At 40.6% G+C, this 27928-nt stretch overlaps 2 protein-coding genes across 2 annotated transcripts; both read left to right on the top strand.

The window, feature by feature from the left end:
* The first annotated feature begins 3233 nt into the window (after positions 1-3233).
* Positions 3234-15899, top strand: LOC125892530 (14-3-3 protein zeta-like). The gene is made up of 6 exons (XM_049582503.1): positions 3234-3389; positions 5901-6212; positions 11595-11718; positions 13449-13612; positions 13810-13905; positions 14792-15899. The coding sequence occupies exons 2-6, from the start codon at positions 5910-5912 to the stop codon at positions 14846-14848; spliced, it is 744 nt and encodes a 247-aa protein (XP_049438460.1). The 5' UTR covers positions 3234-3389; positions 5901-5909; the 3' UTR covers positions 14849-15899.
* A 4247-nt stretch (positions 15900-20146) lies between these two features.
* On the top strand, positions 20147-27398 carry LOC125892529 (polyadenylate-binding protein 1A). The gene is made up of 15 exons (XM_049582502.1): positions 20147-21004; positions 21305-21498; positions 21692-21807; positions 22530-22669; positions 22776-22870; positions 23042-23179; positions 23592-23687; positions 23838-24110; positions 25121-25211; positions 25323-25445; positions 25561-25703; positions 25872-25956; positions 26446-26576; positions 26799-26889; positions 27027-27398. The coding sequence occupies exons 1-14, from the start codon at positions 20812-20814 to the stop codon at positions 26886-26888; spliced, it is 1908 nt and encodes a 635-aa protein (XP_049438459.1). The 5' UTR covers positions 20147-20811; the 3' UTR covers position 26889; positions 27027-27398.
* Positions 27399-27928: the final 530 nt, after the last annotated feature.

Genomic DNA, 27928 nt, shown 5'->3' with positions numbered 1-27928 from the left:
TCAAGTTCCAATGAGACACAGCACCGAAAGTGGTTGAGAATAACAGGGCTAAGATCCTGTGGGACTTCAAGTTCCAGACTGATAGCAACTGCTAGCTAACCAACCAGACAAAGTGGTCAATGATAAGGAGCAGAAGAGGGCAGTCATGGTAGCTGTGGCAACACCAGCTGACAGTAACATCAGGGAGAAAGAACATGAAAATACTGAGAAGTACCAGGGGCAGAAGGAACAACTGGAACAGATGTGGAAGGTGAGGTCCAGATTGGTCTCAATGGTAATAGGAGCATTCAGGGCTGTGACCCCAAAACTGGGAGAGTGGCTTCAGCAAATTCCAAGTACAACATCTGACGTCTCTGTCCAGAAGAGTGCAGTCCTAGGAACAGTTAAGATACTGCGCAGAACCCTCAAACCCCCAGACTTCTGGTAGAGGACCCCAGCTTGAGGAAAGACAAACACCACTTGTGGTAATGGTTACATTCAAGTCTGGGGCTTGATAGTATGACTTCATCAAAAATAGAAAAACTCAAGCATTTTGAAGTTAAACATATCCTCTCGTCCCAACAAATTATGTAATCAAATTGGATCCAAAATGATTACACATATAGTACCTCCATTTGTCACAGATGCGCCCAGATGCAGGTGGAAATTCTGAATATGTACCTACTACAATAACTGTACACTGAAATAATAATCATAAGAACTATTATTAATACCTAATGTAGCACATTCCTAAGCCAGGTTATAGAGTTTGAAAAGTGATTCAAAATCAAGACATAAGACAAGGTTACAAAATGACAGTAGTGGAGGAAAGGACACGTGCAGTTTCTCCTGTTACTTCACAGTTTTTCACTATTTTTCCTTTGTTTTATTGTTTTATGTCCATGTTTGTGTGCCTGCCTGGCAATACGTCCAAAACAAGTTGCTGCAGGAATACTCCTTTGATTTACTATTGTACTTTCATAAAGTTGGGGCACCTACAAAAGACAGATTTAAAAAATGGCCAGGATTGAAGGCTAACACATCCGTGTGCTTTTCACACTTCATGCTCCTAGTTCAGGGCTGAGATAACTTAGCCACTACACACACACACACACACACACACACACACACACACACTGTTATACTAAAGTTAACCTGAGCTCAGAGCTATACAATTCACACTGCACTTCTTCTAACCCTGGGTTATGTCAGTTGACACACATACCACATGTAAACATTCTAAAATTCTTTTGTTAACTAAGCCCCATTTTACACTGGCATCTTTTAGCCCTGGATTAAGTCCATTTTTCAGGGATAACCCTGCAAACACAAGGCTAACCCTGCTCCAGAGCAGGGCCAACAAGCCCTACGCTGATGTTAGGGTTAGCACGCTTGGATTGGGTCAGGATCATGCCAATGTGAAGGATTCCTCAGCCCCAAGCGGACAACTCCCTCAGCCTGGGGCTAAGTGTTGTGTAAAAGGCATGACTTTAAGTCCCTCATGTGGGGCAAACTACAAAACCACTAGATCCTTCATTCCCCATACTGTATGTCAAAAGCCTCTTCCATTAGAGCACTCCTGCCTGGTAACACCTACATTTGTAGGTGAAGAACAGAACAGATTGATTTTTACATGTAAAGGTTTTCTCTTGATGTATGGTTGTTATAGAATACAGAATCTCAGTGGATCTCACAGTATAACAACTGATTATTTTTTTTAATTTAAGGTATGTTCAGACATTCACTGATAAATTTCAGAATGTTGCTGGAAAACACTTCAACGCTCGTAGTCATTTGTAAGTGTGTGTGTGTTCAAGTTCACAGTTGATAGCCAGCCTGACTGAGATCTCACCTAACCAGTTATGTGTCTTTCAATTGTTACCCAGCTTACTTATTTCCTCTACCTGAAATCCCCTTTGGTGATACTAAACTCTCCCTGGACCACACCTTGACAAGGGAGATGGCTCACATTTTTTTGCACTGGTGGCTGTGCATTTTTACCGCCGACACTATTTGATCTGCCCTTAAATAGGTTACAAGCTTGAAATCTTGGCCCAAGGGGAAAACATGTGACAAGGCAAAAATAGCTTCACTCTTTCCCCTTGGAAACCAACCAGAATGCAGAAATAGTAGTTTCTATTAGGCAAGATATACTGTAGCACAGTGTCCTGTGTTCTAGTTTGTGATGCCCTCAGCATCTCAAGCAATTCCAGACACAATTTCACCACTGTGTGAAAAATAAGAACATCTTATTATGTTAGAGAAATATCACTCTGGTAGATAAAGAGCTTGACAGGCTCTAGATAAAATGTGACCCCATCACCAGTTAGCTTCACACAGATCTGTGTCACAGCACCCAATTCGTGGGCAACGTTTAAGGCTTAAAGGGGAACACCATCTGAATTCAGAATTCAAATATATTGTTTCCATGGCCAGGGAATGTTCAATCAGTAATTATGAATATGAGCTACTCTACCTCAAAGCCAGAAAATAGAGTCTCACAAGTCTCAAATGTGTGATATCTGTAAGAAACAGGTCTGGAGGTGCTCCATAATCAATAAATGGGAGCCTAATTTTGTTGACCCACCAAATGTTTTTTTTAAATACCCAAATGAACTTTATTCTATTGTAGTGTTCTCTGTTATGAGACAGAGCATATACACATAAACGTAGCCTATGCAACGTATTTCACCTGGAACATTTTTCACAATCCATTATCAGTGGAGCAGATCCAGACTTAATACCCTATGGCATCACAGATTTTAGTTTTAGCAGCAGAGAGATGTTCATGTTTAGTAATATTTTTGAACTGGCTTAGACCGTAGAAATGATATGTGTGACTTTTGAAAATAGGCGTAGTTCCCTTTTAAAATTCCTGTCAGTGTTAGTCACTATAGTTTCTCCTTCTGTTCTGATACATATTTGTGACGTGCAGTAGGACAAAGGATGGTGTTTGAATCGATATCGACTTTCATATCAATTACTGGGGTGTTTCAAGTTGAGGTTTCCATAAATGTGTGAATCCTTGTACTCAGATGAAACAGCATTACACATTGAATTTAATGAGGCGGGCTTGTAATGCATTTGGGGTTATAAACTGACTACATACAAAAACATCAAACTGTTTTAACAGCGACTGAATTGTTTGTAATAATGTAACTGTAATAATTTGTGGTAATTTGCCTAAAATGGACTAGGGAAGTAATAGTAATGGAGGAAGAAACTACACCTCCCACAATGTCTCGTGTTCGGTTGCCTTGGTACCGTTTGACGTTAGTCCCCCCTGCTCGGGTCGTGCCTTGGGCTGGTGGGATTGGAGGGAAACCCCGTGGACTGCATTCAGACAGAGGGGCTGAGGGAGTCAGCTGTAGCTTGGCACGTCGAAATCACTGCTATCTGCCAGTATTCAGGTATGAATGGACTAACAGCTTTTAAAACTGCACTTTTACGTTTTCATAATTTATCGTTGAGTCTTCGTACTCATCGTAGAATATAGTGGTAATGGAAGCGCATCGGCTCCAGCTAACTGGGGCTGCATGTAGCGACGACAATCATCAGATCCAAGAACAATGGCTAGCTTAGCTACAGTTTGGGATATGTCTAATACCTGGTTTTAGAATGGACAATCATACGGGCGGACATGTAAGGCGGGTCAGGTCGGAAGTTGAAGCTCTGATAGTCTATTGCCTTGACTGCAAACGTTAAACCTGATAACTGAAGTATTTTGTTAATTAGTTGAATGTGTTTGTCGGTTGTTAACTAATGATTATCGTTACTGTTAGGCAGCTGTGATGGGGATGCATTGTCTTTGTCGCGTTTAAATGTGTCCGTTTTTCATCCGGTAATTCATCTTAATCCCAGTTTTAGCTTCCATGATACTACAAATTTGCGGAAAGGGCCAGCAAGGTACAGTTACATCCGTGGCACGGTAACTTAATGTAGCATATTTATTAGGGTGTAGAGTAGGTTTATCCATTTGCAAACTATCAAGAGTGATTCATATCACATCTGCCACCAGACAGCCAGCGAAACTCTGATGCACACCTTTTTGTAAAAGCTTTGCTTCGAACAAACTATGCTACTCATTTTTCGGTTCGTGCTGAACAGAAACGTTTGAAAGTGCGTGTACACATTTATCAAAGTAGCTACAAAAATGGGTGTAACACCTAGCCCATTTAGAAAAGCCGTCTAGCATGGAACGCTTCTGTTTCAGGAAATAGTCGGCGCCATACTGGAAACGGGTCACGAGGGCCTAGCGGTCGCGGTTGCTTTTACATTTCTGCCTTTTATTCGTCTGAACTTGTTAAATTCAAGTAAAGACAAATGAATATAGGCGCTTCTGGTCTCGTTTCTGACAAATACACTCGTGTTAATCAAATTAAAGCGCTGTAATTTAGCACTTTAGTTTCCGTTATCTCGCTTGTTGGGCGAGCCACAGGTAGAGGGATGGGTGTGGTGTCTGTGTAGACGACATAAAGAGGAGACATTGGCGTATACCCTGGAGGCTTGCCAGCAATACATGATCGAGTCCTTCTTGCATGTGTCCGCACCGGCGAATAATCTCTTACAGCCATACGTGACTTAAACTGTAGCTAGAATATTAACGTTACTTTTTGTTGCATAGTTATTTATCGATTTGACTGTATATACACCAAAATACTCGTGGGTCAAGTTGCATCATGTCCACGGGTACATTGCCCGCCCCTGCCCGGAAACTGTTAAAATTCCTACAAAATGATCAAATCTCTTTGCATTCTGTTTTTAGGATTTTGCAAACCTCAAACTGTAAAACACTTTTATGTGATTAAGTGATTTGGATTTTTGCGCGAGTGTTTTGAAGTGGTGTAGTAATGCCAGAATACACAAACAATTTTGTCTTTGTTTAACACGTGCTTCCTGCATTGTATTGTCACAAAAGTCCTCAGTTTGACAGAGAGTAGTAGTTGTGTGTTTTTCTTAAATTGAAACAAATGACAAATTCTTCTGAATAGGACTTGTCAAGTTTAGGAAATTGTCTGCTTTGTAATTTCAGAAATTTTATAATGTTTTCTAGTTTATTTGTGGGTGTGTATTTTAACTCTCTACATAGAGTGTTTTCTGAATTAGGTATTTTCCCTGTATGTCAGGACAGATTTTGAGCACATCACACTACATGCACTCTGGAATGGAAAAAAAGCCATTGATTCTGTGAAACCCCGCTGGCTATTAGGAATGGGTCGAACGAATGTAGGCTATTGATCTAGTAATGAGAATTCCTGTGTGTTGAGTGTTTGTGTCAAGTCTATGCAAGTACTGCATTTACATTATATCTGCTGGTAACTTACTTTTCTCCTCTTACCAACCTATAACACTCAACACTGCGTAGTAACTTGCAGGGCCAATACAGTGCTATGATTCAGTGGCCGATAGTAGTATTGCAACTTTGCTCAAATCAGAAGGCTCACAAGCCTACTTTAATGCAACTGCGTCTTTACTCACCTTATTGAGTTTACAAAGATGCATTTAAAAAAAATATTTTATATTTTATTTTATTTAGCTTAAGCATAGTCAGTGTACTCTTGCTTTTGGGCTCACTTTATGCATGTAATTGACAACTCTTACTGCTGCCCTTTCACTTCCATAACCTTAGAACTGCAGCAAGTCTCAAAAAAATAGTTGCATCATAAGCCTCAACTTAAGTTAAACCAACAAATGATTTCTCTTTGCTGATAGTTGAGACACCCATTAGCCTCGTTAGTTGCTCTTGACAGAGTGTCAAGAGCAACTAACTACAATGTTTTAATTGTTTTTGCTGTACCCATTACTAATGGTTTGTTCTGGCAAATAGATACTGATCCAAATATAGAAAGAAAAAGTTGTCTCATAACTCACTGAATTGACCACCAGCTGTCCTCCTTTCTTCTCTGCTTTTGTTTGTCCAGTGAGCAGTCATGTGTGAGGCACCCCAGAAGGAACTGGTGCAAAAGGCCAAGCTAGCTGAGCAGGCCGAGCGCTATGATGACATGGCCGCAGCAATGAAGGCTGTGACAGAAGATAGTGATCAACTGTCAAACGAGGAGCGGAACCTGCTGTCAGTCGCCTACAAGAATGTGGTGGGTGCCCGCCGCTCCTCATGGCGTGTGGTCTCCAGCATTGAGCAGAAGGCTGAGTGCAGCGAAAGGAAGCAGGTCATGGCCAAAGAGTACCGGGAAAAGATTGAGAAAGAGCTGAAAGACATCTGCCAAGACGTGCTGGTGAGATTGATAACATTTAATTCAACTTTGGTAGCTTTATCTATCTGTTAAAGCTTGTCGTCATTTAGGCATAGGTGTCCTTATCAATTTTATATGTCAAGATGCATGTCTGAAAGAGGCTCATTTGTCACAATAGGGTTAACGTTAATTGTCCAAGGCTCTGTATACTGCGTGGTAAAAGATGGGGAAATTTTTAACAATTTAGTCTCATCTGATATCATGTAGTGTCAGATGAACATTTTATGCTAACCACAAAGTGGATTAATAGTCTTCAGCAAGTGTTATGAGATGTTGGGCAAGTCAAAATCATGGGTTAAAGAAGTAGCTGATGGGATAAAAAAAGCAAGCCTCTTAACAAACTTTATAAAAAATTTACCTCATGCAAATTACTTGAGCCAGTCATCTCCTTTTGACATTCAGATTATGTGAAGAAATACTGGATGACAGAGGAGTGAGTCTTACTCCACAGTTATGCCTCCCTTCAACAGCTCATGCTGTTGGATGTGTCATTTCTGTCAACAAGACGCAGTGGACCTTGTAGAGACGTGCCACGCCTTGAGTGCTTCATTGGAGTCTCTGGCTTACAGCAATTTTGCATACGTTTTCTGCTTTAAATCATTAATCATCTGTCATTGGTGATGACCTATAGCTTATCACAACATTCTTCCTCACACAGCTTATACTTAGCTTACATTGATTTGGGTCGTCATTGATGGTCTGAGTTAGCCAGATTTGTCAACAGTATGTGAAGTGGTAACTGTGTTAATCCTTTTAAGTCAGACTGACTTATGGTAATGCTCCAAGTGGGCCTCTCTCATTACACCTGCAGCAGCAGCAGCAGCAGCAGCAGCTCTTTTGAAATGATACCAACTTCCCCATTTGATCAGCAGTGCATGCTGCAGTCAAGTTATGAATGGATAACTCCAAGATAAGAGAGTAAGAAAACACAATGTGAGGAGCTCAGACAGTGCAGGAAATTATGTGTAATAACAGTCAGTGGCCACTTTATTAGGTACATCTGATCAATCTAATGCAATCATCTACAACCTCCTGCCTTAACATCTATCTTTACAAAGCTTATGGTGTTCCACCTTAGCCCTTTTACACTGCACTCAGCCTGGGGCTGAGACAGCATTCACACTGGCACAATCAACACACATTCCAAGTGGGCTAAACCTGACTTTAGCCTGGGGCTTGCTGCCTCTGTTCCGGAGCAGAGTTAGCCATGAGTTTGCAGGGTTATCACCTCAAAATTGACTGTGTTGTTTTAGCACCACTTTGACATAAAGCCTTGCTATTGGCAACATTGTAAGGCTGCGTACTGTTTAAGAGTAGTAATGCGCTACTCTAGAACATAAACATTAAGCTACTTTCACACCACTACTAAAAGCAAAGCGTATTTACAAGCTGCTGCTGTGGTTCAGGGCTGCGATGACAGGCAGGTGCTTCGGTGAATGTCCCTGATGGAAGTGCAAGCTAGCTTGGCACCATGTAAATAACTGTCTTGTTTATTAGTGTACATAGCATTAGAGAGCAATACAGGCTTTTCTGTATACATTTTACGATAGAGGTTTTAATCTGACGAGAAGCTGCTGAAAGACCCTTTGGTCAGTGCATGTGGACTGTTGAGGTTTTTTCCACAGAAAGACCGGAGTAACTAATTTGAGAAATTAGTGAGACAGCCATCCTCGTTGTACAATGTAGAATTACTTTTCATGTTTTTCCTAGGCCTAATCAAACATCCATGCTGATGTCAAAGTGCCCGCATAAAAATTAGCATGTCTCATTAGAGTTTTGGCATGCAGGAGACAAACCTCAATGTAGCTATCTCTTGTTTTCACTGCATGTGTCCCCAGCTGATGATGATAATGATTAAGTATCTACACAATAAAAGAAGATAAACATTTGCTTCTCCTTGGAAAAAACACACCAGACCCAATAAGGTTATTCAGTGTGATAAGTGTTAGACCCCCCCTCAAAACTTAGTGACAGTTTTTCCATTGATTCATAGTTTAATCACTAATTTTTGTCACTGATCATAACCTAAATAGTTTCATACTTCCCTATGTACATATCTGAAGTATTGTAGCGATCTATAGGATCTCTGCTGCTCTGTTCTTCTCTCAGCCTGTGCATTATCTGCCTGGTGACTCACTATGTCCTAATCCTTTAATGACAGCAGCTGAGCCACCAGCACTCTGGCTCACTGACCTCCACTTTGGCCGAACAGCCTTATGGGGACTGAAATAGAGGATGGATGAGAGTAAAGAGGGCAGAGGAGGATGGGGGTATAGGACAGGGATAAGGCTGGGGGTATACTTGAAAAGGAAGTAGTTTGTGAGAGGTGTCATTCAACCACATCTAAAGATGTGTTCCTGTTCTGAATGGCTACACTTCAAGGCGGAATGAAAAGACAGTTGCTATGGAGAGGGTAAAACATGATGATTCAAATTAGTTGTACTGATTACTAACCTGTTTTCTGGCCGACCTGTGATGTCAAACGTGACTCCCAAAAAAAAAAACAAAAAAAAAAACAGAAAGGCACACTTTTCCACTGGCAATAGGAAAGCAGTTTGTTGCTTATTTTCAGTAGTTGTTGTTTTTTTTTTTTTTCCATTTAAAAACCCCACATACACTGAACACACACACACACACACACACACACACACACACACACACACACACACATCTCATATGCGTACTTTGATTAATATTTATTTGATTTCCAGGATATTTTGCAGAAACAAAATGACTAGTTCTATTCAAGAGGGCAGAAATCTACAAAGAAGCTTGTAGTACGCATTTTCTTTTAGGAACATGACTGTTTCCTGTTCCTCCATGCTCTACTTTACGTCTTGGCTTGCTTGTGTTTCCCTTTGAGGGAATCTCTCACAGTTCTACGTAGGGCTGCACGGTATATGCGGTAGACGGTAGAAATGATATAAATTTGTCCCACGGTAGAGATTTGCGCTCTACTGTCGATGACATCATCGCACCTGCCTCAGTGTGAAAATGGCTGCGAGCACAGAGACAGCGGAGCAAGAGGAGCTGGTTCACGTCTGTGATTTAGCGTAGCACGTGCAACATGTGTTGCTGGAGAACTTGTGAGTGAGTGAGTTAATGTCTGTCCCGGACTTCTCAGACTCTTTTAGCGACTTACCGCTCAGGGAACTCATTCAGTGTCTCCTCTGGCAGCAGCACAGCGTCTCTCCCTCTCCTCTCTCGCCGTGCGCACACGGGAGTTGGTTTTCGGCAAGAGAGTTTGTTATAAACCTTTGGTAATGTAAACCTATGTGATGCTAGGGGCTCCACAAAAAACTCCATATGTGAATGTGTGATAGTTGTGGTATCATAGCAGCCTGTGACAGGTTACAGCGTGATGATTAGAGGAGAAATGGCAGAGCATAAAGGTCCAGGTGGAAAAAACACAACTCAGTCATTTAGGATTTTGCTAAAAGAAGGAAATTACCTTTTGATATAGATCCCAGGGGACATTTTGCACCATAGAATACTGGGTTTTAATTTTGAGTTTTGAGATCTGCATTCTGCACAATAAATGCTCTAAAAAATACATTATATCTTTACTTTTGTTGTTGTTGTTGTTGTTGTTGTTGGTTTTTTTTTATCAATTTAGCTTTGCTAAGGGACTACAAAACCCATTCAGAAACACTTCTATTATAACTTTTACACCTAAATTTATACCGCGATATATACTGTTACCGTGAAGGGATTCGATTTATACTGTGATATAAATTTTAGGTCATACCACCCAGCCCTAGTTCTACGAATACCACAATAATATAGAGGAAGATATAATCAAATAGGACTGTATAGTTTCATTTACTTTGGACTTTTCTGCCGTGGTTGCAGCTTGATTTTAGCTATGCCCTTGCCAGCGGCCCAGTTCCACATTCAGATCCCAGAGGGCTTTCCTGATCCCTCATATCGGTCTAAGAGCATTCGGCAAATGCAGGCACTTACATCAGTCTTGTTTGTTCCATTATACTTGGGATAATGTACAATTGCGCTGCATAATGAACAGGGTCTTACACAACCTGCAAAAATCCATGTCTCTAAATCTATTTGGATACTGGTCTGTGTTTGCGCTGTTACTATCACATGGTGGAGTTGTGCAGTGTGACCCTACATTACATTCTTTTTAAGACTGAGTCTGCATATTTCAACTTGCGGCAAATGATCATTTTTACCTTCAACCCAGAGACCCAGACACAGCCCCTAACATTACTGTTTCCATGTAAAGAGCATTGGACAGGCCCTTAACTTATGCCATCTCAGCTCATAGCTTTAGAAATCAAGAGGCTTTTAAAGTTAAGGGCAGGTATAGGCTGGGATTATCATCACTAATGGCATTGGGAATTCTGCTTTTCTGCTTTCTCAGAAATGTATATGGCATATGTTGTCATGGCTGTTGGGGAGAAAAAACATGAAAATGTCAGTGTGGAAACTACATTACATGGTGACATGATGAGATCAAATCTGCACTTTAACTGAAGTATTAAATCATGTTTATGTAAAGGCAGTATTTAATTCTCTTTGTCCCATACCGCCTTAACATAGTAGATTAACAGCACTCTTTAGATAGTGAATTAAGGTGCACTCCAACCACTTAACACAATAGTACGCTGTTCCCTGTCAGCTAAATTTCAGGTTAGCAGCAGGGAGAGGCTGTCAAGTGGAGCATGCTTGTGTTGGAAAGAGCCAAGCTGGGCTCTGTGACTGACCTACTTCCTCAGCAAAAGCTCATCAGGAGTTCAGCAGCCTAGCTCTGTCCTCTCTTTCTCCACCCCCTCCATCTTTCATCCATACTCCCATCCTCTGTCTCCTCCACCCTTTCCAACCCTCTACCATCTTCACTCCCCACTCTTATGTCCAGCCCAACCCTTTCTCCTCCCCTCTGCTTTCATGTTATCTACCATCCACACAGATCCACCCTTTAGTGGTCTCTGAAACATCTGTGATGTAGCTCAGGCAAAGTCTCAGGCTCAAGGCCTAAGGCTGTTGGAGGTAGCCGGCTCTACCCTCATATAGGTTTGTTGAAAAATGACACTTTGAAATGTTGACCATGATGTTTATTTTATTGGGTTGAAACAATAACCATTGCTCTTGTGGGGCCAGAATATTAGTGATGTGTTTAAGTGTAAAATTAGCCTCGTTGTAATCCCTGTAAAAATGGCCTTCATCAATGAATTGTGTACTTATTTTACACCCATAGCTGAAGTAAATAAATCAACTGTTTGTGCTGATTTCGAGGGTTGCCAGCCCCAATCATAAAGTGAGCTATGTATATAGTTAGAGCTAAAGATCTTAGAAAGTTCTTTTTTAACAGTCTGCTATGTCTGTTTTGTTTGTTTTCTGCCACAGGGTCTCTTGGACAAATATCTCATTCCCAAAGCCGGTAACCCAGAGAGCAAAGTCTTCTATTTGAAAATGAAAGGAGATTACTTCCGCTACTTGGCTGAGGTGGCTACAGGAGATCAGAGGACTGGTAAGCAATATATTAAGTGCCATTCATGCCATCTGTGTGTGGGGGTGGTAGGGGTTTATTTTATTATTCATATGTGTATGCTTTGCTGAACTGATATCTACAACTCCTAGCTTAGCCAAATGGAATGTATTAGATTAAAATCTATTACTACTTAAGTATTGACACAAGCCTTATAACATTTGCTCCTCAATGCAGATTACAGTACTGTCACAGCATGCTCCACTGGCAGTAGGAGAAGCTATGTATCTGAATGCTGCAACTTCCTGTTATTGTTGTTGACTGTTAGTGGTTAACCAACAATTAACTAGTTGGTAACGCTTGATACAACAGATGCCTGCAACAAATCAAAACATTAACTTTAAGCAAAAGCCTTTAGTTTTGTAAAATACAACTAATAATAAACTACTGGGCATTAATGGGCCTCAGTCAATCCTAGGCTGGTCTCTGGTCTGCAGTGACCATCTGAAACTCATAAACTCACTTAGTCCTTTATAGAGAAGTATAAGTATGACCACATCTTTTTGGATACAAAGCACCTCATGAGCTATTTGCCCCCTAGGGGCTGTCAAGAGACTGAAGCAATATCAATCACTGGTCTCCTCCCATAAACCTTCTTACCACATAGACTGATTTGCAACTGTCTGTCATTTGCAGCTGTTTCTGTTTTACTGATTTCATTTCTATCAAACAAGACAGTGGTCCGCACAATTTTGAGTACTTTTAGTTTTGTCTCGTCTGTTTTTCTAGTGAAATATTTAATTGTTTCACCTCTTGAGCCCATTAAAGAAATGACTGAAAACAATTGATGTGGGAAAATCACTGCTCATTCACATCTCAGACCTCTTCAGAAGTTCTTGTCAACATCTGGTGTAAATTTCACGTGAGTAGCTGCATTGGAATTATGTTAAATTAAAAAGTGTTGATGCATTGAATACTTACTTCTCCCACTATATGTAAAGGAGGGATATTTTGCAGGGCTGTTGTAATATGACTAAATTACAGTGCACAAGTTAAAGGAGCTGATGGAATCGCATCTTAGTTGAGAGGTACCTTGTATAATTCCATGTGACAAATAAATGGATTGATTGATTGATGAGTCCGGCTCAGCTCGACTCACTTTTAATACGTGGTGCTTTTCTCAATTTCTTTTTCCACTGCAGGAAGTATTTATGTAGGGAGGAGTCTGAGCTGATGATCACAGTGACAAAGCATTGTACTGCTGTGACATTATCTTCAACATGACATAGTGCACATTGCTCCAACACAGAGGAATGTCTGCACTTTGCTAATTGACCATGGCTTGGTTGTACAGCTGCCATTTGATAAAAATCTGTTTTGAGTTTGTTTTTTTTGTTTGTTTGTTTTTTTTAAAAAGTGCCCGCTATTGACTTGCAACTGGCAACTTGGCTATTTGAAAAATGTCAAGTTGTCTCTCTCTGATCAATCAGCGCTCTGCAGTGTTTTTACATCACCTTCTAGTATCAGCACAGCTGGTTTAGGTGGTACCAAAATATACACCAGGTACTCTCCACAAGTTTTGTCAATGGGAAAACCCAAAAAGAGCCAAGCGTGTGAAGTCATGCTGGTTCCAGGCAGTGGATATGTGGTATAAGATTGCATTAGAATTTTTCTACACTGAAACTTTTCAAAATTCTAAAGTAAATTTTGTCTTTTATCAGTTGGCTGTTTTAATGTTCCAGAACTCTCATGCTCCTTTCTTCCTTTCTCAGGGATCATTACAGACTCAAAGGATGCTTACCAAAAGGCCTTTGACATCAGCAAAGAGGAAATGCAGCCCACGCACCCAATCCGTCTTGGTCTTGCCCTCAATTTCTCAGTTTTCTTCTACGAAATCCTCAACTCGCCTGAACAAGCCTGTGCGCTGGCTAAAAGCGTAAGATCATGATGGCACATATCACTCATACATACATTAAACTGCTCAATGTCATGCAAATATCTTAACATGTCACTTTATCTTTTTTGTGAAGACTACAGAAACTGACCTGAAACATACACATTCTATTGACTTAAACAGCATGTTTAAGACCATCATTTTTCCAGCTGTTAAAAATTTGCTTTGAATCCTTTTAGGCTTTTGACGAAGCCATTGCTGAGCTTGATTCACTGAGTGAAGATTCGTACAAAGACAGTACACTAATCATGCAGCTACTGAGAGATAACTTGACAGTAAGTTTCCATTTCTTGAACAGCAGGTACCAACTCAAATGACATTAACAGATTTTGTGCACAAAAAGAATAATACAAATTATAGGACTAAATTATTATTTTCTATTATTCTATTGTTTTCTTTATTGATTATTTTCTCAATCCATTGTTTGGTCTTTAAAACGCCAATCACAGCTTCCTTCCCGTAACCCATGGTGATGTTTTCATATGTCTTATTTTCATTACGACGACAACTGTATAATAATGTTCAGAGTTATGGGTACACTGTTTTGGATGTTGCTGTGGAATTTAGTGCTTTGTGCTACACAAAGAAAGTTTGGTTCATACCCTTTCTTTCAGGGCAGATGCAAAAAAAAATACAGAAACAAGAATCTAGAAGTGGCAACATTTGTTTTGTAATCACTAGTGGGATTTGTGGTTTGGGTAAAACTTTCAAGCCACTGATGTGCAAGAATTATCCTGTAATGGTTCAAAGAAAATTCAGGCAAAATTCAGGTTGTTGACATGACCATCAACAGTTCTGATATTGATTGATCACATTTGTTACAACAACCATACAGTATCTACACCAATGTGCATCACCCATAAATATTTGACTGCCAGATGAAGTGCTGATATTGCAAGATCAGCTTTGACATGAGCATGCAGTAGGTCCCAACAGTTATTTAGATAAGATTTTTTTTTTACTGAACAGAGGTTTGTATTTTCCTTGTCACTTTGGAGTAGCGACTATGCAGTACTCTTAACTTTACATTCAAATGGTTTTTTTTTTTTAAGATTAGATATAAATGGATGTTGCCCTGTTTACTTTTAGCTCCTCCTCTTTGAACCTCTTGTCCTCTCTCTCACTGCTTCTCTTTCTGCTGCTTGTCCTGTCTTTCCTCAGCTGTGGACCTCTGATAACCAGGTTGAGGGAGATGATCAGGAGGAGTGCAGAGAATGAGCCAGACCCCCATGGTCATCCCTGTCTACCTGCCATCATCCTGGCTCATCTTCATCACGACCATCAACACTGAGACCACCTCATTATTATCATTGTCGTCCAGTTCTCGCCATCTTTTTTCTATTTAGTTCTCTCAACACTCATCTCATTCCTATCGGTTTACTATTCCTCCTTTTGTAGTAACTGTGGGGAAAGGGGATGGGGAGGGAGGGTAAGTTTTAAATTGCGTGGTGGGAGGGTCCATATGGAAGGGTAAAGCCTGTTTGGGGTTGGTTGCTCGTCTGACCTTTTTTGTGTGGGAACAATAGGGTTGTTGCATTATTGAGGAGGTGGGTAAGAGGGCAAGTTCTCAACTTATGAAACATGCAGCGGGTTGAGTTTTTAGAGTCAGAAAACAGTTATACTTTGTGTGTATCGTATTCATATTAACAATTCTTGATTAACACCATTTTAATGATACATCTGTGGTTTCACAAATTGAGTTGGCTCCTCACATCTTTGGAGACAGCAGCTGTTAGTCTGTACTTGGCAACAGGAATGACAGCAGAGGTAAAGGCAATGGAGGTGTGATGGGAAGTGCTGGAGACAGAAGACAAGGTTGGAACACAAAGGTTACATTCCATTTCCTGTCAGTTGCTAAACTTTCTACTCTATTATTTTGTTTTGTTTTCAGTGACCTGCTTTTGTATTTCTGTTTATCAATTACGAGGTATAGAAAACTTTGAAGAACAAAAAAGCACACAAGCTTGGTATTGTTGATGTTTTTTATGAGCACAGCAAAAAAATCCACATGCTTATCTAGTCACTGCTTTTTTCAAATTAAGATTTTTATTTGATTTGTCTTCTATTCTCCTTTTTTTTTCTTTCAATACTTGCCTAAACTGCATGTTGGTAAGAAGTAGTTTGTGGAGATATAAGGATGGTTGTTGTCAGGCGGGCTAGCTTTGTTCATGTCTTTGGAATTTTCATACAGAACACCCAAGCATAACTGTTATTTGGGGGGAAATGTGTAATTTCATGCAAGTGGAATAAAAAAAATAATTAAAAATTTTCAAGTTGTCCATTTGAAGTGATATACTGGTAGTTTTGACTGGTCCAACATCCCAAGAGTTTTTTTTTATCCAACGTATTTGTATTATCCAATGTCATCTATAAATCAAGTTAATTACTGTCAACTCCCAGGAGTGGTTATGTTGCCTGAGAAACCAGTAAGTTTTGCATAGCTGGACGGTAAATGCAGCAGCCATATAACTCAGCTGCTCTATTTTCTGTGAAACACTACAAAAATAAGTGAGTCACTGAGATGTTGTGGCTGGGAGCAGATGAGGACACACAGAAAGTCCTCTCTCCTTATTGCACATCAGTTTGATTCAGTGTCTCCAATGCAAACCCCCTGCTGTTGCTGTGGTCAGTGATGTCTTTTGTTCCTTTTGTAACATGTCTTCAAACTGCATCATATAGACTTGTTCTTCATGGAAAAACCAAAGCTTTCCTCATAAAATGACCAATACAAGAACCACAGTACACTGCAAGCACACAGGCAACACACTTGAATGTGCTGTACCTTTGAAGACAGAAGACCTCGAAAGTCTACAACTGCAAAATCTCAGTCACCTCCAGAAGGCTGAGCTAATCCAAGACAGCATAGCAATAAGGTGGAGCCAGTAATCTTGCATCATTTCCACCTCTTGAATGAACAGCAGAAGAAAAGGAAACTTAAAAACCAGTTGCTTCTCCACAGTTCTTTGGGTGTGTCTCATTGCCCTGACTATGAGGAAGGAGGGCACTGCAAGGCCACCACAGAGGAATGTGGAGCTGCAGTGCCACCTCAAACCCTCCCCATGAGTGAACAGAAATACAGTAAATGGTGCATCCTCTGCAGGGAAGAGTTTGCCCTCAGCCGTTCTACACACAAGTGTAATCAAGGCAACACATTAAACTGTACTCTGTGGGTGATGCATAAAAATAGGCTCTGACATTCAACATGCATTCATTAGGTAGTTAAAAGTTCACATATAAAAGACATTACTGTCATGTTTTTTTTCCAAGGCCCTGCTGGAATACACGTATCAAGCACCTTATGTGTCAAGTAAATCAAGATCAGTTGTATTAGACTGGATTAGAATACAATTTCCGTGATAAGACTGGTTTACATTTCTGCATGTGACCTCTTTAACTGTCCTCTTCAAAGTAACACTAAAAAACATACTGTCATGTGGAGGTAACGCCACTTGAGGTGTCCACACACTTACAGAGAGGGTGTGATATTTGGCAGAGCTGACTGTGGCTGCCAAAATAGATCCACTTTTATTTCAGTCAAGGTGAGTACCACATGACAAGCCATAACAGTCCAAAGTATGTGCTGGAGACACAAATTGATTTTATTTATGTCCACAGATAAGGGGAGGATATTCGACAGAGCTGATGCAGCTGCCAAGAAACAGAACTACTTCTAAATTACTTCCTTTCAATCTATAGAGAAACAAAAACGTTCTTACAGAGGGGAACTATGCCCATTAAAAGATTTCATACAGGTTATTCTAAGGTAGTCTAAGACAGTCCAAAAACATTAAACATGAACAGATTCCATGAACTAAGAGTGCTACAACTCAAATGTATGATGTCATAGGGCATGGGTCCTCAACAGTGGATCTGCGACCCCTAGGGGGTCCTCAGAGTTACTGCAGGGGGATGCCAAATTACTGTTTGATTTTAAGTTTTTAAGGTTTTTTCTCTTTTCCAAAAAACAAAATATATTGGAAAATTGACATATCATGGATCCAACATATTATTAGTGAAAATAAAAAGGCACATTACTAAAAAAGCAAAAACATTGAATTAACAGTACATGACATTCATGGTTGTATGCACCACACAAAGGCATGTTTATACATGGCACTAGGCCACCCTATACATTAATGTAGGCCTTGTTTAACATGCAGCTCAATTTTATATGTGTAGGAGGGGTCCCTGCTCCATCTCGCTTTCAGTAAAGGGGTCCTTGGCCTGAAAAACACTGAAGACCCCTGCCATAGGGTATAAAGTCTGGAGCTGCTTACCTGACACTGAATTGGGAAGATGTTATAGACAGTGGTGTAGTGCAGGCTATACGTAGGTATATGGGGTATATGGGTCACCTCTTTTTTCAGGCTGTTTACAGTATGCCCACCTATATCCACTTCCTCCACAGTATGTGACAAAATCAGGATACTTAATTGATCCCCAGGGGAAAATTGTGAAACCTACCCAACTACCTAGAAGTACACCTACCTCATCAATTACCAATACACTGTTTATATATGACATTGATACCCCTTTTCCACCAAATGAGCTCTGGTTCTTGAGGCAGTTCTGTTCAGGATTCTTGGACCCTTGGTGCCATCTTGAGAACCAGCCCGCGTTTCAACCAGATTTGAATGGAACCACTGCAATCAAGGATGTGTAATCAACAGAAGATGTTGCACAATGCACAATGGAAGTAAACAGTATTAGTAAAATTGTTTACCTGTGAAATTTTGTTACAGATATTTGTTTTTACCTAAAAAACAAGCACAGACCAATTGTTAATGATACCACTTCACACTTTTTTCTCTGAAGATTTCTCACTTGACTTCTCCATTGTTGCCATCTCCATCCTCTCTTTCCAACCTGTAGAATATGACACACCCACTTATGTTGTCACAGTTTGGACTTCAGGTCAAGAAAAAACTCCTGTTTTTTTGTTCAAGATGACAACCCGCTTTTCTGACTTTGAACCAGTTTATTTTTGGTGGAAATGCTCTGAACAGTTCAAACATTGGTCCGGTAACAAAAAGGGAAACAGGTACATGTTGGTGGCAAAGAGGTATGGGAGAACCCAGGGGCAATGTTCTGAGTATATGGGTACATTTTCTGTTTTATAACTAAGACCACTACAAAAGATTAAAGCTCATTTGGGTATAAAAAGGAAAACAAACATTCTGTGGGTCCAAAAAAATCGCACTCCTGCTCATTGTCTAAGTAGCAGCTCCAGACTTTTACTTGATGACATAACAAGTTTGACACTTTATGTCTCTGGTGTCTGTCTTGGAGAAACAGCAGCTCATATTCACAATTATTGATTGAACTTCCTGAGGTCAGAAATATATTGGAAATTTTAATTTAGCTGGTGTTCCCCTTTAAATCTATTTACTCTGCAGTTAGGTGTTATTTTTTGAAATATTAACCAGAGAAATAATGTTTTTTAAAAGATGAGAGGATTTCATGACACTAACTCCAAGATATTATGTAGATAATTGTTAAATGGATAGTTCTGCTTTCTTCATTTTGATTGGATGTAAATAGTTTTCATGGGGAGATCAATTGCAACAAATGAATATTCTTTCATTAAGGGACCGTACTTAACTGGGAGAGGAGTGGGATGGCTCAGGCGTAACTTGTTTTTTTTTTTTAATTATTTTTTCATTGTAGCCCTTCCCAAAGAAATACATGACCTCTGCTTCACCACAAATAACCATATATTCACACCAAATGTAGGCATTGTAGCCAATGCAATGAGCAAACATTACAAGCTAAACACAACAAAGGCAATATATTAAGCAACTTGGGACAGTGGATGTTATTAAAATCAAAAACTTAACCTCTGATGGTTGAAAGTTAAAACTTGAAAAGAATGAAAGAATTTGAAAATATGACAATAATTTCTCTTTTTCCCCCTTTCTTTTTTTTCTTTTTTTCCTTACCGTTTCTGGCTGTGATATAAATGGTGTAATTTTGGTTATTATTTTTTTAAAAAACATGCCTTTTACACCCAGCATCAGGATTTGGGGTTAAGAGGGTATTTAAAATAAATATAAAATATAACCATTTAAAGTTGGACGTTCCTCCACTAAACCGAAATAAAAAACACAAGACCCTCCCCAGTGCTTAATTTTTTTTTTGACAACCTCCCTGTTATGCCAAAAATAGATAGATAGATAGATAGATAGATAGATAGATAGATAGATAGATAGATTAAAGGTGATTAAATTAATGAATAGTATGCTATAGATATTAGGGTCACAGTTTTGCTGTCACAGGGACTTTAGAAAATAGGGCAGTGAATATGAGTCAGGCTATTGACCCAGTTGACCGTCGACACATTTCTTACCTGTTGCAGACGCCAACATTAAACGAGCACTCTACATTTCAGATTATTAAAGAGAAAATTATCAGTGTGATACTCGAAATTAAGTGAAATGTGAAGTATCGCGAGATGGGTGACGTCACCCTTGGTGATGAACGCGCCGTGGTTTCGACTAGAATCGGGAAACAACCTCCGCCGACCTTCCTTTCATTCCCGTAATCCGTCTGCGTAGGGTGTGCTCCGGAGCTAGTCTCGGCACACATTTTATTATTATGAAACAAACCAAAAGCTAGAGAGCACACGCAGACATATTTTTTTAAGAAAAATAAAAATCGGTGAAGCAGGATTTCATTTGCCAACCCAAGCAACGCGAAGAAGACGCTGCCTTCGAAAAAGAACGAAAGACGGAAACGAGAAGAAACGTTAGCAAGCCAAGCCGTTAGCGTCATTGTTGAAAGCGTGGGTGATTAACGTTAGTCAGTTATATTGTTAACCGCTTATTTCTCCCTCTTAAGGACTTTGTCATTCTAGTCATAATTTTAAATGATAACAGTTGTTTCGTTTACTGTCGGAAATTAGCTTATCAACTGACTGTGACAGACTACATTTTCAAAATTGTGAGCACTGCGTACCGCAACGGTTAGGCCACGCTCCGACATTTTGCTAATCGGCTAGCCCACGTTGCTAACTGCTCATATAGCTAGTACATGTTTCTGAGCTAATATTTGTGAAGCAAGTGAAGAAACAGGGATAGGAACCTCTCTTCATAGGAGGACGGCATTGGCAGTGATAGTTATCGACTAAATTTCTAGTCCGTTTAAACCTACAGTTGTCGTTTTGCCCGTGAACACGCATCGCCATGAATCCCAGCGCGCCTAGCTACCCAATGGCTTCCCTCTATGTGGGAGACCTGCATCCAGACGTTACCGAGGCCATGCTCTATGAGAAATTCAGCCCGGCCGGGCCCATCCTATCCATCAGGGTGTGCAGAGACATGATCACCCGCCGTTCCCTCGGCTATGCCTATGTCAACTTCCAGCAGCCCGCCGATGGTAAGTGTATCATAAAGAAACCGCAAGGACAGCTTACGAGGAATGTGGCACCTTGTAACTCCATTTTGATCGTGTAACGTTGTGTGCCATGTTACAGTACCTGTGTTATAATTGGCACTATTGGTGTTTTAGTCAACACCTTGGTGTGACACAATATCAGATTAACGTTCAGTATCGAACATGTCATGCATCTGTCATTGTTTAAATTCTGTAGAGGTACAGACGTAATGTTAATAGATGAAATATAAATCAGACTTCTAGTGTCATCAGAAGTCTTAATACTTCTGGGCCTGTTTTCAGCTGAGCGAGCCCTGGACACCATGAACTTTGATGTGATCAAAGGCAGACCCCTCCGCATCATGTGGTCTCAGCGTGATCCCTCATTGAGGAAGAGTGGGGTTGGCAACATCTTCATCAAGAACCTGGACAAGTCCATTGATAACAAGGCCCTTTACGACACCTTCTCTGCATTTGGAAACATCCTTTCATGCAAGGTAGGTGGAGTAGGATTCATTTTGTTTGCCTCTGTTTTTGTGTTTGAGTTGTTTACATACAGACCAGTAATTTGCATGACTGAAGATTGCACCAGATTGAAACTGATTGTGTGTGCGTGTTTGGGTGTGTGTGTGTTTTTAAATGCATGGTGTTTGGGATTGTCTTGACATGCTCAAATCTCCCCTCTCCAAGGTGGTTTGTGATGAAAATGGCTCAAAGGGTTACGGCTTTGTGCACTTTGAGACCCACGAGGCTGCTGAGCGGGCCATTGAGAAAATGAATGGCATGTTGCTCAATGACAGAAAAGTGTAAGTGGGACTACAATTACTCTCGTATAAACAAATATTATGGGAGAGTCAGATTAACGTGAATTTTACATCTAACCCAAATTGTGTTTAACTGCATCTTGTCCACAAACCCATTTCCAGTCATGCCCAATGTACTTTCTGTTTTTATAACACCAAGTAAGACAAACATCCTAGAGAACTGGACCAGGTTGTAAACACCTTAAAGCATTATAAGTATGGAAGGTACCGTACAGTATTAGGGCGTTTTGCAATTAATATCTAAGGGGTTTATTGTTATATTAAACACTGGGAAGCACGACTATAGGCGGCCCAGTTTACCATTGCAAGTTAGTGGGAGTTAGTTGAGAACAATTTCTGTGCTAATTAGATTGAATTCAGATCTTTCCTGCAGTCCACACTGCATATTATGTTCACTTGTTGCCAAAGCTTGTGTTACCATCACATTTAAATGTGTCCTCTAAGGTGCTATTGGCAGTTTCCATTTTGACTGGCTTTGAATCCAACAACTAGTGGTGAATGACAGCCATGTCAGGTATTTTCATCAATCTGAATAACTTGGCTGGAGAAGAATTTGGTCCAACAAAATACAGTAGAGGAAGCACCTCCGGGTTGTCCATTGATATTCCAGCAAAGGTTATTGGAATATCACTGTTAAAAGGAATTAGGGTATGTCTTGTTCTGGTGTACGTTACTGGTTCTGATATTTTTATTTTGACCAACAGATTTGTTGGACGCTTCAAGTCACGCAAAGAGAGGGAGGCTGAGCTTGGGGCACGTGCCAGAGAGTTTACCAACGTTTACATCAAGAACTTTGGGGAGGACATGGATGATGAGAAGCTGAAGGAGTTGTTTGGCAAATATGGTACGACAACGATTTGACTTCAGAGACACAAAGTGTTTTCAATCAAACATGTCACCAGTGTTATTTTGGTTGTTGTTTTGTATTGATTAGCTGTTGTATTTTGTAGGACCATCACTCAGTATCCGGGTTATGACTGATGAGAGTGGCAAATCCAAGGGCTTTGGTTTTGTCAGCTTTGAGAGACATGAAGATGCACAGAAGGTACGGATCAACCCCTGGTTCTCCTCTTAGGGGACATTGCCCCATCAAATGTATCTAAATTATTGGAAAATGAAAATGCACTGATTTTTCACTGAACCTCTGTTGATGATACAAATGATACATGGCTTCTGCTTAGTTAGTTTCAATGCTCTGTTGTTTATTTAATTGCAGGCTGTGGACGACATGAATGGTAAAGAACTGAATGGCAGGCAGGTGTATGTGGGCCGCGCACAGAAGAAAGGGGAGCGCCAGAATGAGCTCAAGCGTAAATTCGAGCAGATGAAACAGGATCGCATGACCAGATACCAGGTTTGTTGGCCACTACGCTGTCGTAGTGATTTCATTCAACATAACACATTTTTAAAGGGCAAGTTATAAGCTCAATTTAGTTTGGTCACACTAACTTCACAAATTAAGTTGAAAAAAAAGCACTCTGAACCAATAAACCCCCCAAACTTAGTGATAAGTTATTTCTTAAGGGGGCATATCTTGTCTATACAACACCTACTGGTCCTGGTTGTTCAAATTCTGAATAGCAGTGATATTGGTGCAAAAGCTTGAGGAGTATAGCTGTGTCAGCAGCGCAATTTTATGCCATCCATTTTACCTAGTCTGTTAACAGATACAATCATGACCTGCTCTGCAAGACTAAAAGCGGATTGGAATTATTACTGATTTGTTACACAACATTATAATCTCTTTGTCATTTTCTATAAACCAGGGTGTCAATCTGTATGTGAAAAACCTGGATGATGGTCTAGATGACGAGCGCCTGCGTAAAGAGTTCTCTCCATTCGGAACCATTACAAGTGCTAAGGTAAAGACTTAAGTACTTAATTTGAAATGCTGCAGTGTTTCATTGCTTGACTTCAAATTGAATTTGACTGCAGTTGTTTAGATTGTAATGTAGTTTTATGGTGATAAAAAAGATGGTCATTAATCAAATGCTGATCATGTTCTCCCATAGGTGATGATGGAGGGTGGTCGCAGCAAAGGCTTTGGCTTTGTGTGCTTCTCTTCCCCCGAGGAGGCCACTAAAGCTGTGACAGAGATGAATGGGCGCATTGTTGCAACAAAGCCACTGTATGTGGCCCTGGCTCAGCGCAAGGAGGAGCGCCAGGCACATCTAACCAACCAGTACATGCAGAGGATGGCCACAGTTCGCGCTGTGCCCAACCCGGTCCTCAACCCATATCAGCCTGCCCCACCCTCAGGCTATTTCATGGCGGCTATACCTCAGGTGAGTCTCTTACCCCCATGGCCAATTTGCAGTGTATACACGATGTACATTGTAGCATATTTGATTACCTTGTTGCTACTTAAAATCATGCTACATATGCCTGTTTTCCACCGCAATGTACGGCTCGACTTTACTCAACTCACTGTTTTTTGGTTTTCCATTGACAAGTTGTGGTCTGTACCTGGTGCTGGACTCCGTTGAGGTTCCAGTCAAGTTTAGCCAATACTAGAAGGTCGAGTTGTAAACACTTCAGACCACTAATTGGTCAGAGTCATCACTAGAATTGTCACTTACACTGTCCCGTGTCCTGCAAAGTTTGCCATTTTTAAATAGCAAAGCTACCATCATTGGAGTCCACAATTTTTTTTTTTTGTTCACTTGACCAAGATTTTAAAAAATGGCAGCCAGCAGAACCCTGCCATGGTCAGTTTACAAGGTGCAGATATGTGTTTGGTTGCGGATGAAAGGATCCAGTGTTGACAAAGACAGCAGTTTTATGTGGTGTCACTATGACAATCAACTAAGAATCCCACATATAGTGACGGGTTTCTATCAGCAGTGGTAAATCCAGAAATGTACCTGGTACCAAAAGTGAGTCGAGTCCAGCTGTTCTAGGCAGTGAAAATGAGGCATTAGTTAGATGTACAGGCGTACTGTGTTTAGAATTAGAATCACTAAGTGGTTTACATGGATGTGAATAACTCCACTCTTTATGATCAGGATTTTTGTGTATCCCAATTATGTGTTAGAGCATGTAAACACCATATTCCGTTTGTGAGTAACCCAAATATGTTAGCTGAAGTACTGCGAGAGAAACTGGGATGTATATTGGGCGTATAGCATGATGATCACAACCGGGACAAGCCTCTAAAACAGATTATTCTTTTTCATGTAATCACACTCACTGGTGTAAACTGTTGGATGTAAGAAAATGGATAATAGGAAAAAATGTTTCAGTACCTTGGCTTTAAGAGACCATGTAATGATATATCTGTCTTTGTCCCCATCAGGCCCAGAACCGTGCTGCATACTACTCTGCCAACCAGCTGGCCCAACTCCGCCCCAGCCCCCGTTGGGCTACACAAGGAGTGCGTCCTCAGCGTAAGTAGAAGCATTGCATGTGATCATTACCAATTATTATAATCAACAGTTTGTCCATTCTGTTTATTGGACTGCAGTTTGAATCTCTAATATTGTTCCTTCTGCCATCAGACTTCCAAAACATGCCCAATGCTATGCGCCCATCAGCTCCCAGGCCCCAGACCTTCAACACCATCCGTCCCACCGCCACCACCAACACCCAGGTCCCACGCATGATGGCTTCCCAGCGTATGCGTACGTATTTCAGCTTTCAGAACACAGATCTTCTACATTTTGTTCATCTGTTTCTGCTTGTTAATCACTCAATGCAGTTTTGATGAAGTGCCTTTTTCTCCTTCTTCTACCTCAGCCACCCAGGCCCTCAGCCAACGCCCTGCCAGTGCTTCAGCCACTGCCGCCCCAGTGCGCGCCATGCCCCAGTACAAATATGCTGCCGGTGTGCGCAACCCCCAGCAGCACATGGCCTCCCAGCCACAGGTCACCATGCAGCAGGTGGGTGGCCCATTGACCTTAATGTCATAAGCATAAGGGACTAAAAAATTGATATTGTTTCAATGACAGACATGGATATCACCTTTTTGTTTCTGAAAGGGCTCAAATATGCCAAGATCAGTAACCAGGACTTGTCAAGAAGGATTCTAATCTATTTTCCTTCTTTAGCCTGCTGTCCATGTCCAAGGACAGGAGCCCCTGACTGCCTCTATGCTGGCTGCTGCCCCTCCTCAGGAACAGAAGCAGATGCTGGGTAAGTTCACCATGTGCTTGAAGATTTACAAGGAACCAACAAACTGTTTTGAACATGTAGATAGAATAGCATTCTTCCTGCTGACCAAGTATATTGACACATAAAGAGGAAAACTTCACCCACAGATGAACTTTTTCTCGCATGCCTGTATGGTGAATGAAGAATCTCTAAACTGAGACAAATCTTGATTAACTGAAGTATAGAGGAGGCCATTTAACAACAGCCAAACTACATCAAATCATCTATTTACAAACCTGTTTCTCATTTATCCAGCCATATACCCAGCTCTTCCTAAACACATGCATTTTTGTTAAAAACTTATAATATGTAAAACTCCTGGCATGAGAGGGAAATGTTTTCTTCACAAATTTAAGGTAACACGGAGTGAGCGATTGTTTAGCAAATGGTCATTATGTGGATGAAGTATTCCTTTAAGTCTAGTTCATACATTGTAAATACCATAGTTGTTAATGACTTTTCTTCTTTCAGGTGAGCGTCTGTTCCCCCTGATCCAGAGCATGCACCCCAGCCTGGCAGGCAAGATCACCGGTATGCTGCTGGAGATCGACAACTCAGAACTTCTCCACATGCTTGAGTCACCTGAGTCGCTGCGCTCAAAGGTCAGTTAATGATTAATCTATCGGATAGATCTCCGGAAGCCTGTTGGTCTTGGTAAATTTCTCCTTTACCAGTTTAAAAAAATCTTCTCAGTCTAAATTTTCATGCCTGGTTGCAGCATCTTCACAAAAAAGGACTCAATTGATTAACTGGTCATGCTCCTTGACGGAGATCGCTTGTAATGCTTCACATGCAGTGGTTTATTAAGTGTTTGCTTGTTGCAGGTGGATGAGGCTGTTGCTGTGCTTCAGGCCCACCAGGCCAAGGAGGCTGCTCAGAAGTCTACCACTCCCGCTGGTGTTCCCAGTGTCTAAGGTGTGTGTGCGCGCAGGGATTTTATTCTTATGATGGAAGTATTAGATAAAGCAGATGATAGGAAATTATACAGAACATGTCCTAAGTAAATGAAATACAGTATAAGCATCAACATTCTTTCTTTGTTTGTCTTTCAGATTGAGCATTTTGAAACCTGCTTCACCGATGGAAAAAGAGAAAAAAATATTAAACATTGAAAAACCTAAAACTCTGAAAACATCGCAAAATGATAAATTATTTCTTAAAAAAAGAAGAAAACTATTGAATCTGCCAGGTCTAGAAATGGTTTGACTAGACCTTGATCATAAACAAAAGTTTGTTGAAAAAAAAATAGCAAAATAGAGAAAAATTGAGGTTATAAATCTGAATGCGTTCCTCTGTTTTATGTCATTTTACTGTGTCAGTGCTCAGAGTTATCAGCCATGTTTCAGGAAGGTGGTTGCTGAGTATTTTGAAAGGTGATTTGTATTGTAAACTGCTGGCTGTAATAAATTCTCATTCAAAATTGATGCCTCTCTGTTTATTTCTCAGTGTTAGTGCTCCCATTTATTTTCTTACCTGCAAATGGTGGGGCAGATGTTTTCCTGAGTGTGTGTATGTAGAGTCCCAAGTTAATGGTTATGCAGTGGTTGCATCTCAGAGCACGAAGGACAGTACTTGTGTCTTCCACCAGATGTCACTGTCATTCAGTTACTCTGCAGATCACAGATGCATCACCTTGGAATTTTGATGTGTGTCCATAGATGTGCTTAGGCATACTGTACAATATACAGTAAAAAGTTCTTATGCTTTCATGTAATTGAGCTTACTGTGGACAGATAAATCACTGTTTGGGGGAAAAAAGGGCTACATTGTGTGCTGCTCTGATTCTCACTGATGATGCAGTAACCACTGTGGGAATGTTTGCACCGTCAATTTCCAACAACTAAAAGTGCTTTGTTTTGCCACTGACTGGCTCAGGTTATTATTCTAAGGTTCTAATAACACTGTGGAAAGGGTCCCCTCAGAGAAAGACCTGTTTGTGGAAGAGTATGATCCT

This window comes from Epinephelus fuscoguttatus, linkage group LG8, assembly GCF_011397635.1.
Source record: "Epinephelus fuscoguttatus linkage group LG8, E.fuscoguttatus.final_Chr_v1".
Lineage (NCBI taxonomy): Eukaryota > Metazoa > Chordata > Actinopteri > Perciformes > Serranidae > Epinephelus > Epinephelus fuscoguttatus.
The sequence above is the reverse complement of the archived record's forward strand: the minus strand, read 5'-3'. Positions and strand labels throughout refer to the sequence as shown.